This window comes from Staurois parvus, unplaced genomic scaffold, assembly GCF_062004578.1.
Source record: "Staurois parvus isolate SC_StPar_1 unplaced genomic scaffold, SC_StPar_1.0 ptg000096l, whole genome shotgun sequence".
Classification (NCBI taxonomy): Eukaryota; Metazoa; Chordata; class Amphibia; order Anura; family Ranidae; genus Staurois; species Staurois parvus.
Window position 1 is genome coordinate 5,302,945 of NW_028317892.1, and position 16,186 is coordinate 5,319,130.

Sequence of the window (16,186 nt, forward strand, 5' to 3'; positions counted from 1 at the left end):
CTTCATCTACACCTCCTCCCTTGGTCACTTGATAAACTCCCATGGCTTTAAGTACCATCTCTATGCTGATGACACACAAATCTATCTTTCTACTCCTCACCTCACCCCTTCAGTCTCCTCTCGCATTACTAACCTACTAAGCGACATATCGGCATGGATGTCACTCCACTTCCTCAAACTCACTCTTTCCAAAACTGAGCTTTTAGTATTCCCTCCAGCCCGTGCCCCCTCCCCTGACTTCTCCATCAAGATCAATAACACAATCATCAGTCCCTCCCCTCATGCCAGGGTACTAGGTGTAATCCTAGACTCCCATCTGTCCTTTCAGTCCCAAAACCAATCACTGTCCTAATCTTGTAGACTTCACCTCCGCAACATCTCCAACCTACTACCGTTCCTAACCTCGGAAACCACTAAGCAACTTATTCACTCCCTTGTTATATCTCGCCTTGACTATTGTAACTCCCTCCTCATTGGCCTACCTCATCGCAGGCATACATTTGCAAACATTTCTAAAATTCTCTTCTCACTTTGTCATTATGGGGTAATGAGTGTAGATTAATGAGAAAAAAAATTAAACAACTGTAGTATCAGGCTAAAACAAAACTGAAAACGTAAAAGGGGTTTAAATACTTTATGAATGCATTATGTGTATATACAGTGGGGAAAATAATTATTTGATCCCCTGCAGATTTTGTAAGTTTGCCCACTTACAAAGAAATTAAGGGTCTATAACTATTATCATAGTTGTATTTTAAATGATAGAGACAGAATATCAACCAAAAATACAGACAAAAAAACAAACAAACCGCAAGATACAAATGTCATAAATTGAGTTGCAGTTCAGTGAGTAAAATAAGTATTTGATCCCCTACCAACCAACCAACAATATTTCTGGCTCCCACAGACTGGCAATTTGTTCATGTGGTACATAGATTAGTCCTGTCAATTTTAAGAAGGTGCTCCAAAGACAACTTTTTATGTGTATAAAAGACACCTGTCCACAGAATCTTTCTTCCTTTGAAACCTCCAGGGCAAGATCAATCTTGTCAGGGACAAGATTGTAGACCTGCACAAGGCTGGAATGGGCTACTAGACCATCAGCAAGAACCTTGGTGAGAAGGAGACAACTGTCTACAATACAAAATAACTATCAATCACCCTTAGTCTGGAGATCATGCAATATTTCGCCTCATGGGGTAAGGATGATCATTAGAAAAGTGAGAGATCAGCCCAGAACTACATGGGAGGAGCTTGTGAATGATCTCAATGCAGTTGGGACCACAGTCACCAAATAAACTACTGGTAACACAATACGCCACCATGGATTGAAATCCTGCAGCGCCTGCAAGGTCCCTCCTCCTCAAGAAGGCATGTACAGGCTGTCTGAAGTTTGCCAATAAACATCTAAATGATTCAGAGAAAGATTGGGAGAAAGTGCTGTGGTCAGATTAGACCAAAATTGAGCTTTTTGGCATTAACTAGACTCGCCGTGTTTGGCGTAAAAAAAATACTGACTATGACCCTAAGAATACCATCCCTACAGTCAAGCACGGAGGCGCAAACATTATGCTTTGGGGCTGTTTCTATGCTAAATGTACAGGCCCTACTTTGCCGCACTGAGGGGCCAATGGACGGGGCCATGTATTGTAAAATCTTGGATGAGAACCATCTTCCCTCAGTCAGAACACGGAAGATGGGTCGTGGATAGGTCTTCCAGCATGAAAATGACCCAAAACATACTGCTAAGGCAACAAAAGGTGTGGCTCAAGAAGAAGCATATTAACCACTTGCCTACAGGGCACTTATACCCCCTTCTTGCCTAGGCCAGTTTTCAGCTTTCAGCACTGTTGCACTTTGAATGACAATTGCACGGTCATGCAACACTACTCATATGACATTTTTTTCTTTTTTTTTTTTAAACAGAAAGAGCTTTCTTTTGGTGGTATTTAATTCCCCCCCCCCCCCCAGGGTTTTTTATTTTTTGCTAAACAAACCAAAAAGATTAAAATTTTGAAAAAAGTTTTTTCTAAGTTTTTGTTATAAAATTTTGTAAATAAGTGATTTTTCTCCTTCACTGATGTGCGCTAATGAGGCTGCAGTGATGGGTACTGATAGGCAGCACTGATGAGGAGGCACTAGTAGGTGGCACTGACGGGCACTGAAAGGCAGCACTCATATGGCACTGATAGGTGGCACTGACAGGCAGCACTGATGCACACTGATAGGTGGCACTGGTTGGCAGCACTGATAGGTGGCACTGACTAGCACGGATAGGTGGCGCTGAAAGGCAGCTCAGATGGGCAATGATATGTGGCATTGATGTGCACTGGTAAACACTGATATGTGGCATTGATGAGCACTGGCAGGTGGCATTGATGAGCACTGACAGCTGGCACTGAAGGGTGGCACTGCTGGGGCTACACTGATCATTAGGGCACACTGATCATCAGTGCCCCGATGATCAGTGTAGATGTCCCCTCCGAGGAATGCCGATTACTGGCTCTCCTCTCGAGCTGTCAGCGTGACAGCTCTTGAGGAGAGAAATGCCGATAACTGGCATTTCCCGATTTACATGCGATCAGCTGTGATTGGACACAGCTGATCACGTGATCGAGCCGACATCTTCGGCTCTTTCCATTGATCGGTGATCCGCCGTGTCCGAGGGAAACAGCGCACCACCGATCGCCACGCTGCGCACTCCAGGAACGCGCGGTTAGACTGGGAGGACGTCATATGACGTCCTCCCAGAACGAGAGAACCGCCTTGCACCCGTGATTACCTTATATGGTGGGCGGAAGGCGGTTAAGGTCATGAAGTGGTCTAGCCAGTTTCCAGACCTTAGTCCGAAAGTTGCCAAGCAACAGCCAAGAAACCTTAAGGATTTAGAGAATATCTGTAAAGAATAGTGGACACACACACTCTCAAAAGTTTGCATACCCTGGCAGAAATTGTGAAATTTCGGTATTGATATTGACTGATCATGTAAAAAAATGCTCTTTTACTGAAGGATGATGATCACATGCGTGCTCATATACATCCCGCTCCCATGCCACCTTTCTCACCCTTCTTCTCCTAACCTCTGGGGATATCTCCCCGAACCCTGGTCCTCCACTACCTCGCCCACACACAAGACATCCTCTCTCTTCCGTAAACTGCCGCAACCCTCTCAATCTTATATCTGTCCCCCTGCTCCCCAAAACCACCCTCCCGTTCTCATGCACGCTCTGGAACGCCCGCTCGGTCTGCAACAAGCTCACCTCCATCCATGACCTCTTTGTCTCCCGCTCCCTTAACCTCCTAGCAATCACTGAAACCTGGGTCCAAGCAACAGACTTTGCCTCCCCCGCAGCACTGTCCTATGGAGGTCTCATCTGGACCCACTCACCCAGACCCAGTGGTCGGAAAGGTGGTGGGGTTGGTTTGCTCCTGTCACCACTGAGCACCTTCCAAGTCGTCCCTAATCCTCCCTCTCTCTCCTTCTCCTCCTTCGAGACCCACTGCATCCGGCTATTCTCTCCAATCTCTCTGAGGATTGCAGTGATCTATCGGCCTCCTGGACCCGTGTCCCGCTTTCTTGACGACTTCCCCGCCTGGCTATTCTCTCTCTCCTCTGAGCTACCCACTATCATTCTCGGAGACTTCAACATCCCTATCAACACCAATAACCCAGCTACATCCCAACTCCTCCACATAACCTTAGCACAGTGCATACAGTCCTCCACCCATTCTGACGGGAACACTCTTGACCTTGTCTTCTCTCACCTTTGCACTCCCTGCAACCTCACAAACACCCACTTTCCTCTCTCCGATCACAACCTCATCTCCTTCTCCGTCTCCTCGTCCTCAAACACCTATCCCTCCAAATGGCAAACAATTACCAGCAGAAACCTCCAGAATTGGAACCCTGCTGTCTTCCATTCTGCAACTGACCAACTTTACGACAGCATCCATCCCCTGTCCTGCCCTGACCTGGCCACTGCTGTCTACAACAACTCGCTTTCAGCCGCTCTAGACTCGCTCGCACCCCCAACAACACGAAGCATTAGGCCCCGGCCGCTACAACCCTGGCAGACCGACCACACCAGAAACCTCAAACGACATAGTCATGCGCTGGAGCGACTATGGCATAAAACCAAATCCCAACAAGCGTTCACCCGCAATAAATCTGCCTTCTTAACGTACACTTCCTCCCTTCACGCTGCCAAACAAGCCTACTTTATTACCCTCATTAGTACCTTCTCCTCCAGTCCTCGCCGGCTCTTCTCCACTTTTAACTCTACTTTCTCCGCCTCCACCTCCACCCAGTACCTCACTTACCGCCCACGAGATTGCCAACCACTTCAAAAACAAGATTGACGCAATTCGTAGGGACTTCGCCACTGCTCAGACACCCACCCCACTTAGCACTCCTCACACATTAACCCCCTCAACACTTTGCTCCCTTGACCTCACTACCACCGAAGAGGTCACGAAGATTTTCTCCGAAGCCCGCCTCACCACCTGCCCCCTGGACCTTGTCCCCTCACAACTCCTGCGGTCCCCCTCCTCTTCCATCCTATGCTCCCTCACTCACATCTTCAATCTTTCCCTCTCCACCAGTACCTTCCTCTTCCCTCTAAAGCACGCGCACATCACTCCCATACTTAAGAAACCCTCCCTGGACCCCTCCGACCTGAACAACCTAAGACCCATCTCTCTACTGCCATTTACCTCTAAACTCCTAGAACGCTTAGTCTACAAATCGCCAGAGCTCCCATCTCACCGACAACAACCTTCTCGATCCTTTACAGTCCGGCTTCCGCCCCCTACACTCCACTGAAACTGCCCTACTCAAACTCAATGACCTACTAACCACCAAAATCAATGGCCACTATACTATACTCCTACTACTTGACCTCTCTGTGGCTTTTGACATGGTTGACCACCCCCTCCTCCTCCTCAAGAAACAGCACTCTTGGCCTCAGAGACTCCTCTCTCTCCTGGTTCTCCTATCTACCGCAGCGCTCCTTCAGTGTTACCTATAACGCTGCCACCTCCCCTTCACTCCCTCTCTCTGTCGGGGTCCCTCAAGGCTCTGTCCTCGGACCTCTCCTCTATCAATACCTCCTCCCTTGGCCAATTGATAAACTCCCACGGCTTTACCTACCATCTCTATGCCGACCCTGGAATGTTTGGCCTTGGTACAGACACACAAGGGTTAAAATGCCAATTAGAGGTTAATGTCCCACATCATTTAGTGTCAATGTATAAATAGTCAATGAGTTTGTTAGCTCTTACGTGGAAGCACTGATTAGGCTAGATACTGACCCATGGGGATCAGAAAAGAACTGTCAAAAGTCCTAGGTAACAAGGTAATGGAACTTTATAAAGATTGAAAAGGACATAAAAAGATGTCCAAAAAAGGAGCCAAAACAACTATTTGATAATAAATGGCTTTATATGATCATCATCCTTCAATAAAAGAGCATTTTTTGGCACCATCAGTCATATTTTCAATATCAATGCCAAAATTTCACATTTTCTGCCAGGGCATGCAAACATTTAAGCACACACACACTTGGGTCCATATATATTTGGACACAGGAACAATTTTATATTTTTTCCACATATTTACCAAAACATATTCACGCTATAGTTGTATAATGGATATGGGCTGAACGTACACTCTTTCAGGTTTAATTTGAGGGTATGTACATCCAAAGGATTAGGAATGACAGCTCTTAAGAGTAGCCACCCCCCTCCCCTTTTCAAGGGACCAAAAGTAATTGGACAAATGAATATAATCATAAATAAAAATGTTCTTTTTTAATATTCTGTTGAGAACCCTTTACTGGCAATGACTGCCTGAAGTCTGGAGCCCATGGACAGTACCAAAGACTGGGTTTCCTTGTTTCTGATGCTTTGCCAGGCTTTAACTGCAGCTGTCTTCAGTTGTTCTTTGTTTGTGGGTCTTTCTGCCTTTAGTTTTTCCTTCAGTGAAATGCATGCTCAATTGGGTTGAGATCAGGTGTTTTGGATCACTGTCCATCTGTACTGTGAAGTGCCGTCCAATCAACTTTGCTGCATTTGGCTGAATCTGGGCTGACAGTATATCTCTATACACTGCAGAATTCATGTGACTGCTTCTGACTTCTGTCACATCATCAATAAATACCAATGGTCCAGTGCCACTGGAAGCCATGCATGCCCATGCCATCACACTGCCTCCACCATTTTTTACAGATGATGATATGTGCTTTGGATCATGAGCTGTTCCAAGCCTTCCCCACACTTTTTTCTTCTCGTCATTCTGGTAAAGATTAATCTTAATTTCATCTGTCCGAAGAACGCTTTTCCAGAACGGGTCTGGCTTTTTTGGATGTTTTTTGGCAAAGTCTAATTTGTCTTTTCTATTCTTCAGGCTTATGAATGGTATGCACCTTGTGGTGAACCCTCTGTATTTGCTCTCGTGAAGTCTTCTCTTGATTGTAGACTTTGACAATGATACGCCCACCTCCTGGAGAGTGCCCTTCACTCGTCTGCATGTTGTGAATGGGTTTTTCTTTACCATGGAGAGGATCCTGCGATTACTCACCACTGTTGTCTTCTGTGGATGTCCATGCCTTTTTATGTTGCTGAGCTCACCAGTGTGTTCTTCTTTCCTCAGAATGTACCAAACTGTTGATTTGGCCACTCCTAATGTTGCTGCTATCTCTCTGATGGATTTGTTTCATTTTTTAAGCCTTACAATGGCCTGTTTCACTTGCATGGACAACTCCTTTGAAGCATGATGTAGGTTCACAGCAATAGATTCCAAATGCAAATACCACACTTACAATCAACTACAGACCTTTTACCTACTTAATTGATAAAGAAATAACAAAGGAGTAACTCACACCTGGTCATGAAACAGCTTGTGATTCAACTGTCCAATTACTTTTGGTACCTTGAAAAAGGGGGATGGCTACTCTTAATAGCTGTAATTCCTTAACCCCTCCTCCAATTTGAAACCCTCAAATTAAACTGGAGAGTGAGCACTTTCAGCCCATATCCATTAACTATAGCTTAAATATATTTTGGTAGATACCTGAAAAATCTAAAATTGTGCCTGTCCCCCTCTCTCTATATGAACGGTACAGTGGTGAAGGCTCACACGGTGGTTCTAGCCTCCATAGTGGACAGCTATGAGTGGAGGAATGAGGTGCCGGCCAAGGAGATCATCTGAGCACTTGTCTGGCAAGGGGCCTTACTAATCATATATGGGGCCCCTGTATTATACCTATGGGGGGCCACACTATTCCTCTTTGTTTTGATCACGTGTCTGGAAGGAAGCCACACTGAGCATGTGTGTGACCCGTGTTGTGCTGATTGTATTGAGGGGCCTCTGTACTGTACTGATCATATATACTGTGTGACATGGGGGGGCTATATTGTGTGAGTTGGGGGGGCGCGGCTGTGCTGTGTGATCAGAGGGGCTGTACTGTATATGGGGGGGGGGGCTGCGCTGTGTGATATGGGGGGCTGTGCGATACGGGGGGGGGGCTATACTGCATGATATGGGGGGGTGCTGTACTGCGTAATATGGGGGACTGTGCTGCATGATATGGGGGCTGTAATGCAGAGCTCCACTAGAAATTTCTTCATGGCACTCAGCCGCTTTACTGATCCAGGGCTTTGAAATCTCTGCGGCTTAACCTCCTATCCGTACCTCCAGTGTACAAATCAAGGCATTCTAATTGGTCAGAACCTTTGATAAAAATTATAAACACTTAATTTCTAAGTGGGCAAACTAACAAAATCTGCAAGGGATCAAATAATTATTTTCACCACTGTACACATGCCGACAAGTTTTTTAACATGCTTTCAATCAACCTTCTGTACTGTTTAAGTTTAGCTTCATATGCATGCATTTGCTTACATTTTTTGGAGGACCATGGCCATTGCTACACCACTCGTAAGGTCTTCTACTGTTTTGCATGGTGCATCTACATGAAATGTCTGTATCTATAAAACAAGAAAAAAAATGTTATACTCAAAAATATATGCACAGGGTGTATAGCACACATTAGTTGCCCAATGTTGTCTTTGGAGTTTACACAGGCAATGAAAATCAGAGATATCCATTTTATAGCATGCAGATGACAAGACAGCAGCTAGGTGCAAGAGGTTTATTGGTTGTGAGCCAGATATTTAAAAAAATAAGATCACATATGATTTTTGAAGGGTCACACAACGGAGTTCTTGGGACTGTACGGTAGCTGCTGAGTTGTCCCTATATCTCTTGGATTTTTAAAAGAATGCAATTTAAGGGGCTATAACTGAAAAAAAAGAGGTAAGGAACACCTAAAAAAACTCCCAGGTGGACAGAAAAGAGCTTTGAATTATACTATGTACAAATATCCAAGAAACAAAAAAGGCCAAGGGCTAACTCAGTCGACCATGTGGAATAATTATCTGTCAAAGGTCAGACTATAAGAGCTTGTTTACACTTGCGGTAGCCTTCTGAAGAGCAATAGACAGTGGATCACTTGTTAGAGGGTTTGAGGTGGTGAGGAGGCATTATGGTGTCTCCTCATTGCATGTTTCAACCCCTAAAAGCCTGCACCACAACCATGTACATTGGATGCGGTTGTAAGGCAGTTATGGTGTGGCCCCATTCACTTGAATTGGTTGCATTTGTTGGGCAGTGCTGCCAACAGGACACAATGGAGGCAATCATTTTTGCCACTGCATGTCTACACCCCCATACTGCTGCCTTTGCTCAACAGCTGGTTTATACCACCCCCAATCACAAGTGAAAAACACAAGCCTAGGGCAGGCCATAGACCAGCCTTTCTCAACCAGGGTGCCCAGACACCCTGGGCTGCCTTGAGGCTTCTTCAGGGTTGCCTTGGCAAAATGTCTAAAAATTGCCCAAAGCTTGTATACAAGTCAGCAGGTGGACCGAGCCGCCTGCACAGCATCCTAGTTTGACCCTCCCCTGCCCCTCTCCGTCAGTGCTGGGGTCACATTAGCTCATGGATAAAAACTGAGGGAGAAGAAAAACACTGGAATACTAGTCAGTACCAGTGTGGAAAAGTGTATTTGCTTAGGAAGAATAAATCACCTCTAATGTTGGGTGTCCTACATGTGTGGATGTTGCTGTGTTATATAAAACTATTAGAATAGTTTTTCACGTTTTAGAATGGGGTGCCCTTTAAAATTATTGACAGACTGTCCATAATTTTAAAGGGTGCCTCGAGACTGTCCATAATTGTAAAGGATGCCTTGACTAAAAAAACATTGCCATAAATAGTGCAAATATCTTTCCTGCAACCATGGGAATTCATAGGATTCTCCCATCAACACAGACAGTGCTGACAGGGGTATCCCTCCTGCTGAGCAATTGTCTTCTCCCAGCAGAGGGAAGACACGGATTATTGCTAGCAATTTTAACAGCCTCTAGCGATAATCGTAAGTGAATCCGGCAGCCTGGTTGTACCCAAGTTGATCGATTGATCAACGTGGTATATTCAGCCTGCCCATACAAGCTTCGAATCTCGGACAATTTCTGCTGAACCGGACAAAATTCAAGGCGTCTATGGCCGGCCTAAGGCTGATTTATCAAAGAAGTTGAGAATGTCTAAAATAAACCTTTAAAATAAGTAACAATTCACTTCATTCATCCAATCATGTGGAAAGCAAATTCCTGTTTATTTTTTCATCTGCGCATGGCTGGGTATTCAAAATGAACACAGGTACAATTTACTAAGTGAAGATTCTTAATCCCAACATCAGTAAATCATCTGGACTGCAAAAAAGTATTTGATTATATATAAAGTGGTTGTAAAGGCTGAAGGGTTTATTTTTTACCTTCATGCATTCTACGCATGAAGGCAAAAAAATATAAAAAATATTCATTGTGCAGCTCCCCCCTCAGCCCCCCAATACTTACCTGAACTCGATCGAGCGATAGGCATGAGAGCAGCAGCTCTACTGGGTCTCTCCCTCCTCATTAGCTGAGACACAGCTGCAGGAGAGATTGGTTCCTGCTGCTGTCAACTACAGCCAGTGAGGAGGGAGAGGGGGGGCAGGTTCGAGCCATGCTCTGTGCATCTCAAACATAAGCGGCTCAGGAGCAAGCATGCACGAGTGCCCCAAGAGCAAGCAGCCAGGAGCACCAGGTAGGGGACCCGAGAAGATGATCAGGACTGCTCTGTGCTAAACCATTGCACAAAGCAGGTAAATATGACATGTTTGTTATTTTAAAGAAAAAATCTGAACCTTTGTCATTTTTAAAAAAGCACAAAGAGTTTATCAATATTTCAGTCTGCCATTCCACGCCATGATACTGCCTCATATGAGATATTCACGTTAAATCGCTCCTAAGATACTGAGCACATCAGAGATAACATGAGATGGCATGGTATGCTGTCATCTTAACAGATGAGCGTGTCTCTACAATGTGTGTCATAATGCAACATAACAAAGCTAATGTAAAATGTAGTACAGCTTGAGCATGGACTTCCATAATCACCACCCACACTGATGCCTACTATCAAGAGCAATCAAAGAACTAGCTAGTGAGGACTGTGGGAATCAAAGCAAGTAAGTACAAATAGTTTGTGCTGCATCATTACTTACAATCCTGGGAAATACATAATGCCTTGATGGAAACCATTCAAACCAAAATCTTTATCACACAATTCTAATCATTTACAGTGGTGATTAAATACCAGCAAAAGAAAGCTCTAGTTATGAGAACAAAATGACAAAATTTTAGTTTGAGTCAGGGTGGATAAAAATCAATGATAAAAAAAAAAAAAAAAAAAAAAAAAAGAAATTAATTTTTTTTTATTTAAATTGGATTTTTTTTAAATAAAATGCTTTTTGAGGAAAATATATTACCATCCAAAGGTTATTCCATCATGAAATAAAATTAGTTTTTTAATTATGTAGAATAAGGCTGTATATGTTTAATTTTTTTGGTAAATAAATTCCATTAATCCATTCACAATGTCATGCTCTTCCAGAGGTTTTTGTAAGATTATTGGGCAGTTTCTCTGCCTACAAGATATTATCACAGATGCTTGGTTTACTTTTGCAGTTCTCAAAAGTGAATTTGACTCAGCGGAGATCACATACCTCCTCTTCACAGCAAAAATGTTATAACATGAACAGGGGCGGACTGACAACTCATGGGGCCCCCGGGCAATAGGGGATCATGGGGCCCCTGTGTCCTTGCCCAAACTCAAAAAAGCCTATGAAAAGGGTACCAGGGGCATCTCATGGGGCCCCCTACTGACCCCGGGCCCTCAGGCAGTGCCCGAGTTTCCAAATGGTCAGTCCGCCCCTGAACATGAACAGAGTTAAGAAAAAGACCTTAATCCTAACTTCTACAAACCTATGAATACAGAATCAACCCCTTCAGTGCTAAGTTTCAAGAAGTTCAGTGAATAGAATAGAAACAATATTTTTCTGATTGTTTGGAGTGGAATAGATCTGCACAAGAAGAAAGTGAAACTAAGTGTGAGGAGGAAGGGGCTGACAGTCTAAGTTTCTTAAAATATATATATTTTGTTTAGCCAAATTAGTTAACAAACATGGATGTTTAAGCAAATAACATATGCTGGAATGTTATTGTTTCAGTTGAATAAATCTATTTAAATTGTTATTATTAAGGTAATGATTATTTCTCTCCTTCCTAAGTACAACAGAAAAGTTGTCCAAATATGAATGATTAACCTATTAAACTGGGGATAAAAAAACTAATATGAAAAGTTATTCTAAAAATCTTCATCTACTTGCATATTAAAGTTATACCAGCAAGAATTAGTCTTTATGTAGAAAACTAGGATTTAAATCAAGCCTTACTGACTAGTGATTACATCGTGATTTAAATCCGTTTGATTTAAATCAAATCCACCCTGGTTTGGGTACAGTGCTGCATTACCGTGCAATTGTCATTCAAAGTGTGAGAGCGCTGAAACCTGAAAATTGGCCTGCGCAGGAAGGGGGTAAAAGTGTCCAGTACTGAAGTGTGCACGCTCCATGCAATGGCAACAAACTGCATACATTTTTAATATCCATATGCGACGCTTTAAAAGCCTTTACAAGCTGCCATTTTAGATTTACAGAGGAGGTCTAGTGCTAGAATTACTGCCTTTGATCTGACGTTCGCGGCGATACCTCACATGCATGGTGCAATCGCTGGTTACATACCGACAGGGGGTCAATGTTCGTGCACGCCAGCGAAGTTGCTTTTTTTTTTTTTTTTTTTTATAAATGAACCCCACTTCAAATGGCCCCTTTTTGGAAAGTAGACACCCCAAACTATTTGCCGAGAGGCATGTTGAGTCAATAGAAGAATTAGTTTACCACAAGTTTTTGGAAAAAGACAAAAAAAAATATTAATTTTTTTTTACACAAAATTGGCATTTAAATGATGTATTGCTCATACATGCCATGGGTATATGTAGAATTACTCCCCAAAATACATTCTGCTACTTCTCCCAAGTATGGGGGTACCACATGTGAGAGACTTTTTGTCAGTCTAACCAAGTACAGGACCCCAAAATCCAAAATCCATTTATTTCCTCATTACACTTCCTGACTACCTACAGTTGTGACCAAAATTATTCAACCCCCACTGAAATTGAGTGTTTTGGCCAGTTTGACATTGCTTTTGATCATTCAGTCATCTTGCTTACATTTACATTAAAGAGGCACTTGTAGGTCAGACAAATATAACATAACAGTTATAATGAAATAACCACAAATGTCTTTTCTGTGCTCACAGCATTATCAGTTTTATTCAACCCCCAAGTGACATTCAATCTTAGTACTTAGTACAGCATCCTTTTACAGTTATAACAGCTTTTAAACGTGAAGCATAGCTTGACACAAGTGTCTTGCAGCGATCTACGGGTATCTTCGCCCATTCTTCATGGGCAAAGGCCTCCAGTTCAGTCACATTCTTAGGCTTGCGCACTGCAACTGCTTTCTTTAAGTCCCACCAGAGGTTCTCAATCGGATTTAAGTCTGGTGACTGCGATGGCCACTCCAAAATGTTCCAGCCTTTCCTCTGCAACCATGCTCTAGTGGACTTGGAGGTATGCTTGGGATCATTGTCCTGTTGAAAGGTCCAACGTCTCCCAAGCCTCAGGTGTGTGACGGACTGCATCACGTTTCCATCCAATATCTCCTGGTACTGAAGAGAATTCATGGTACCTTGCACACGCTGAAGCTTCCCTGTACCTGCAGAAGCAAAACAGCCCCAAAGCATGATTGACCCTCCACCATGCTTCACAGTAGGCAAGGTGTTCTTTTCATCATAGGCCTTGTTCTTCCTCCTCCAAACATAGCGTTGATCCATGGGCCCAAACAGTTCTAATTTTGTTTCATCAGTCCACAGAACACTATCCCACAACTTTTGTGGTTTGTCCACATGGCTTTTGGCATACTGCAGTCGACTCTTCTTATTCTTTGGAGACAGCAAGGGGGTACGCCTGGGAGTTCTGGCACGGAGGCCTTCATTACGCAGTGTGCGTCTTATTGTCTGGGCTGAAACTTCTGTACCCACATCTGACAAATCTTTTCTCAGTTCCTCAGCAGTCACACGGGGACTTCTCTCCACTCTACGCTTCAGGTAGCGCACAGCAGTCGAAGTCAGCATCTTCTTTCTGCCACGACCAGGTAGCGTTTCAACAGTGCCCTTTGCCTTGAATTTGCGAATGATGCTTCCTAAGGTGTCTCTTGGTATGTTTAACATCTTTGCAATCTTCTTATAGCCATTGCCCTTCCTGTGAAGAGAAATCACCTCTTCTCTTGTCTTCCTGGACCATTCTCTTGCCTTCACCATGTTTGTAACCACACCAGTAAATGTCTAGAAGGAGCTGAGTATCACAGTCATTTTAAAGCTGCCTAATTGGTGCTTATTATGCTTGATTGCTGCTCGGTGACATCCACAGGTGTTTTCAATACCTGATGGAAAGCACCTGTATGAACCTCTGTTCTTCAGAGTGGTAGTCTTTAAGGGGTTGAATAATTGTGGCAATGAAGAAACCACATAAGAACCATTTACTACTGTATTACATAAACAATTGATGTCATTTTAGTTGCATTTGGGTAGTTACAACGTCCTTGTAGGATTTGATTCTGAATACAATTCCAAATGTACACTATAGTCCCTAAACCCCTTTACAGCATTGGGGGTTGAATAATTTTGGTCACAACTGTATCAGTTTTGGCAGCCCTGAAATGCCAGGATAGCACCAAACCCCCCCAAATGATTGCTTTTTGGAAAGTAGACACCCCAAGGAATTTGATGAGAAGCATGGTTTGTTGGCACAAGTTTTTGGAAAATGAAAAAAGAAAAATGTTTCTTTTTTTATATTTCAAAACCTTGTGAGAAAAAAAAATTCGATCTGCAAAATACTTACCATGCCTCTTTTTAAATTCCTTGGGGCGTCTACTTTCCAAAAAGGGGTCATGGGGAGGGGGGGGGGGGGGGGGAGGTTGGTGTGGGCAGATTCTCCCACCTGAGCTGTGGATTTCTGCAGCTCCTCCAGGGCTACCATGGACCTCTTGGCTGCTTCTCTGATTAATGCTCTCCTTGTTGCATTAATTGTGGTTGGTTTGCAGTTGTTTCATACTCTTTCCATTTTCGAACGATGGATTGAACAGTGCTCCGTGAGAAGTTCAAAGCTTGGGATATTTTTTTTCTTAACCTAACCCTGCTTTAAACTTCTCCACAACTTTATCCCTGACCTATATGGTGTGTTCCTTGGCCTACGTGATGCTGTTTGTTCACTAATGTTCTCTAACAAACCTCTGAGGGCTTCACAGAACAGCTGTATTTATACTGAGTTTAAATTACACACAGGTGGACTCTATTTACTAATTAGGTGCCTTCTGAAGGCAATTGGTTCCACTAGATTTTAGTTAGGGGTATCAGAGTAAAGGGGGCTGAATACAAATGCACACCACACTTTTCAGATATTTGTAAAAACATTCTGAAAACCATTTCTCACTTTCCTTCCACTTCACAATTATGTGCCACTTTGTGTTGGTTTATCACATAAAATCCCAATAAAATACATTTATGTTTTTGGTTGCAACATGTCAAAATGTGGAAATTTCAAGAGCTATGAATACTTTTTCAAGGCATCTTTTTCCCCCTTCCCTTCCTTTTTAAAGCTAAACAAGACAATGTAACATGCTTCTAATGCTAAGCAGAGAATATCCCGGTGGCATGGTCCTCCACCTAGAAACCCACAAGTGGAGCAATGAGAAATCAGCACTGTGCGCTAACCCAAGAAAGGCAACCAGTCTCATGTTTTCTAGTAATGATCACATAGCTTTGCCAAGTAACTGCCAGTGATGCTACAGACTATTGCATCTAGTCACACAATGCTGAGACAGCCCTAAGCACAATATTAGAAAAAATTTAGGAATGATTCCTTTTCATTGTGACCCTACCCAAAACACTCGTACTAATGAAAAAAGGCATGATTCAAAGTCTAGTTCATGGCTAGTGGGAAAGGTTTATTGACAAAAAATAAATGGCATACTCTGCAAGCGTGATGACAGTATCAAAAAGCAGTGGGGACTACAACCAACGTGCAGTAGCAAGTGCTCTTATAAATGTTGCATTTTGTATTAAACTAGCAGAGAAAAAATGTGATCAAGCATTGCAATTACTACCTAGATAGGGAGATTCCGTGTTGTACTGACACATTCAAGTTTCGAACCTTAAGTTCAGTAACAGTTTCTTGTTTTAAAAAAACAAAATGCAGGAGACATGAAAGATGCTGTAAACTGGTATTTTAAGGATTAATGAGTTTTATGAGCATTACTTTTTATGATATAATACAAATCTGACATTGCAACCACAGTTAAGAAGCTGCATTATTTTCTTGGTTATGACTCAGAAAAATAGCACTCTCCTTTGCTCCCAGGACAAGATCTAGACGTGCGACACTGTCACTAGCTGGAAGTGACCCAACAAACCGCATGCTTCCCTGACATACTGTAATTACATGCACTTGGCTTCAGCATTATACCACTTTGCTATGAAGGTATTCAGTAGGGGCCAGGAGGAAAATGCTGCCACTCACAAAAATTTTCTTACCACACACATTCCTAGTTTTGTGGAAAAGCAGTTATCACTAGTGGTGCACCGAAATGAAAATTCTGGACTGACACCAAATATTCAGGATGCACC

General features: G+C 43.1%; 1 protein-coding gene across 2 annotated transcripts in view; it reads right to left on the bottom strand.

Annotated features, from left to right (window-relative positions):
• Positions 1-16,186, bottom strand: part of HOOK3 (hook microtubule tethering protein 3) — a 118,756-nt gene that overhangs the window by 82,023 nt on the left and 20,547 nt on the right. For both annotated transcript variants that reach the window (XM_089670862.1, XM_089670861.1), the window contains exon 2: positions 7,901-7,986. In XM_089670862.1, coding sequence (XP_089526988.1) covers positions 7,901-7,986 — 86 coding nt within the window. The remainder of the gene's footprint in view (positions 1-7,900; positions 7,987-16,186) is intronic.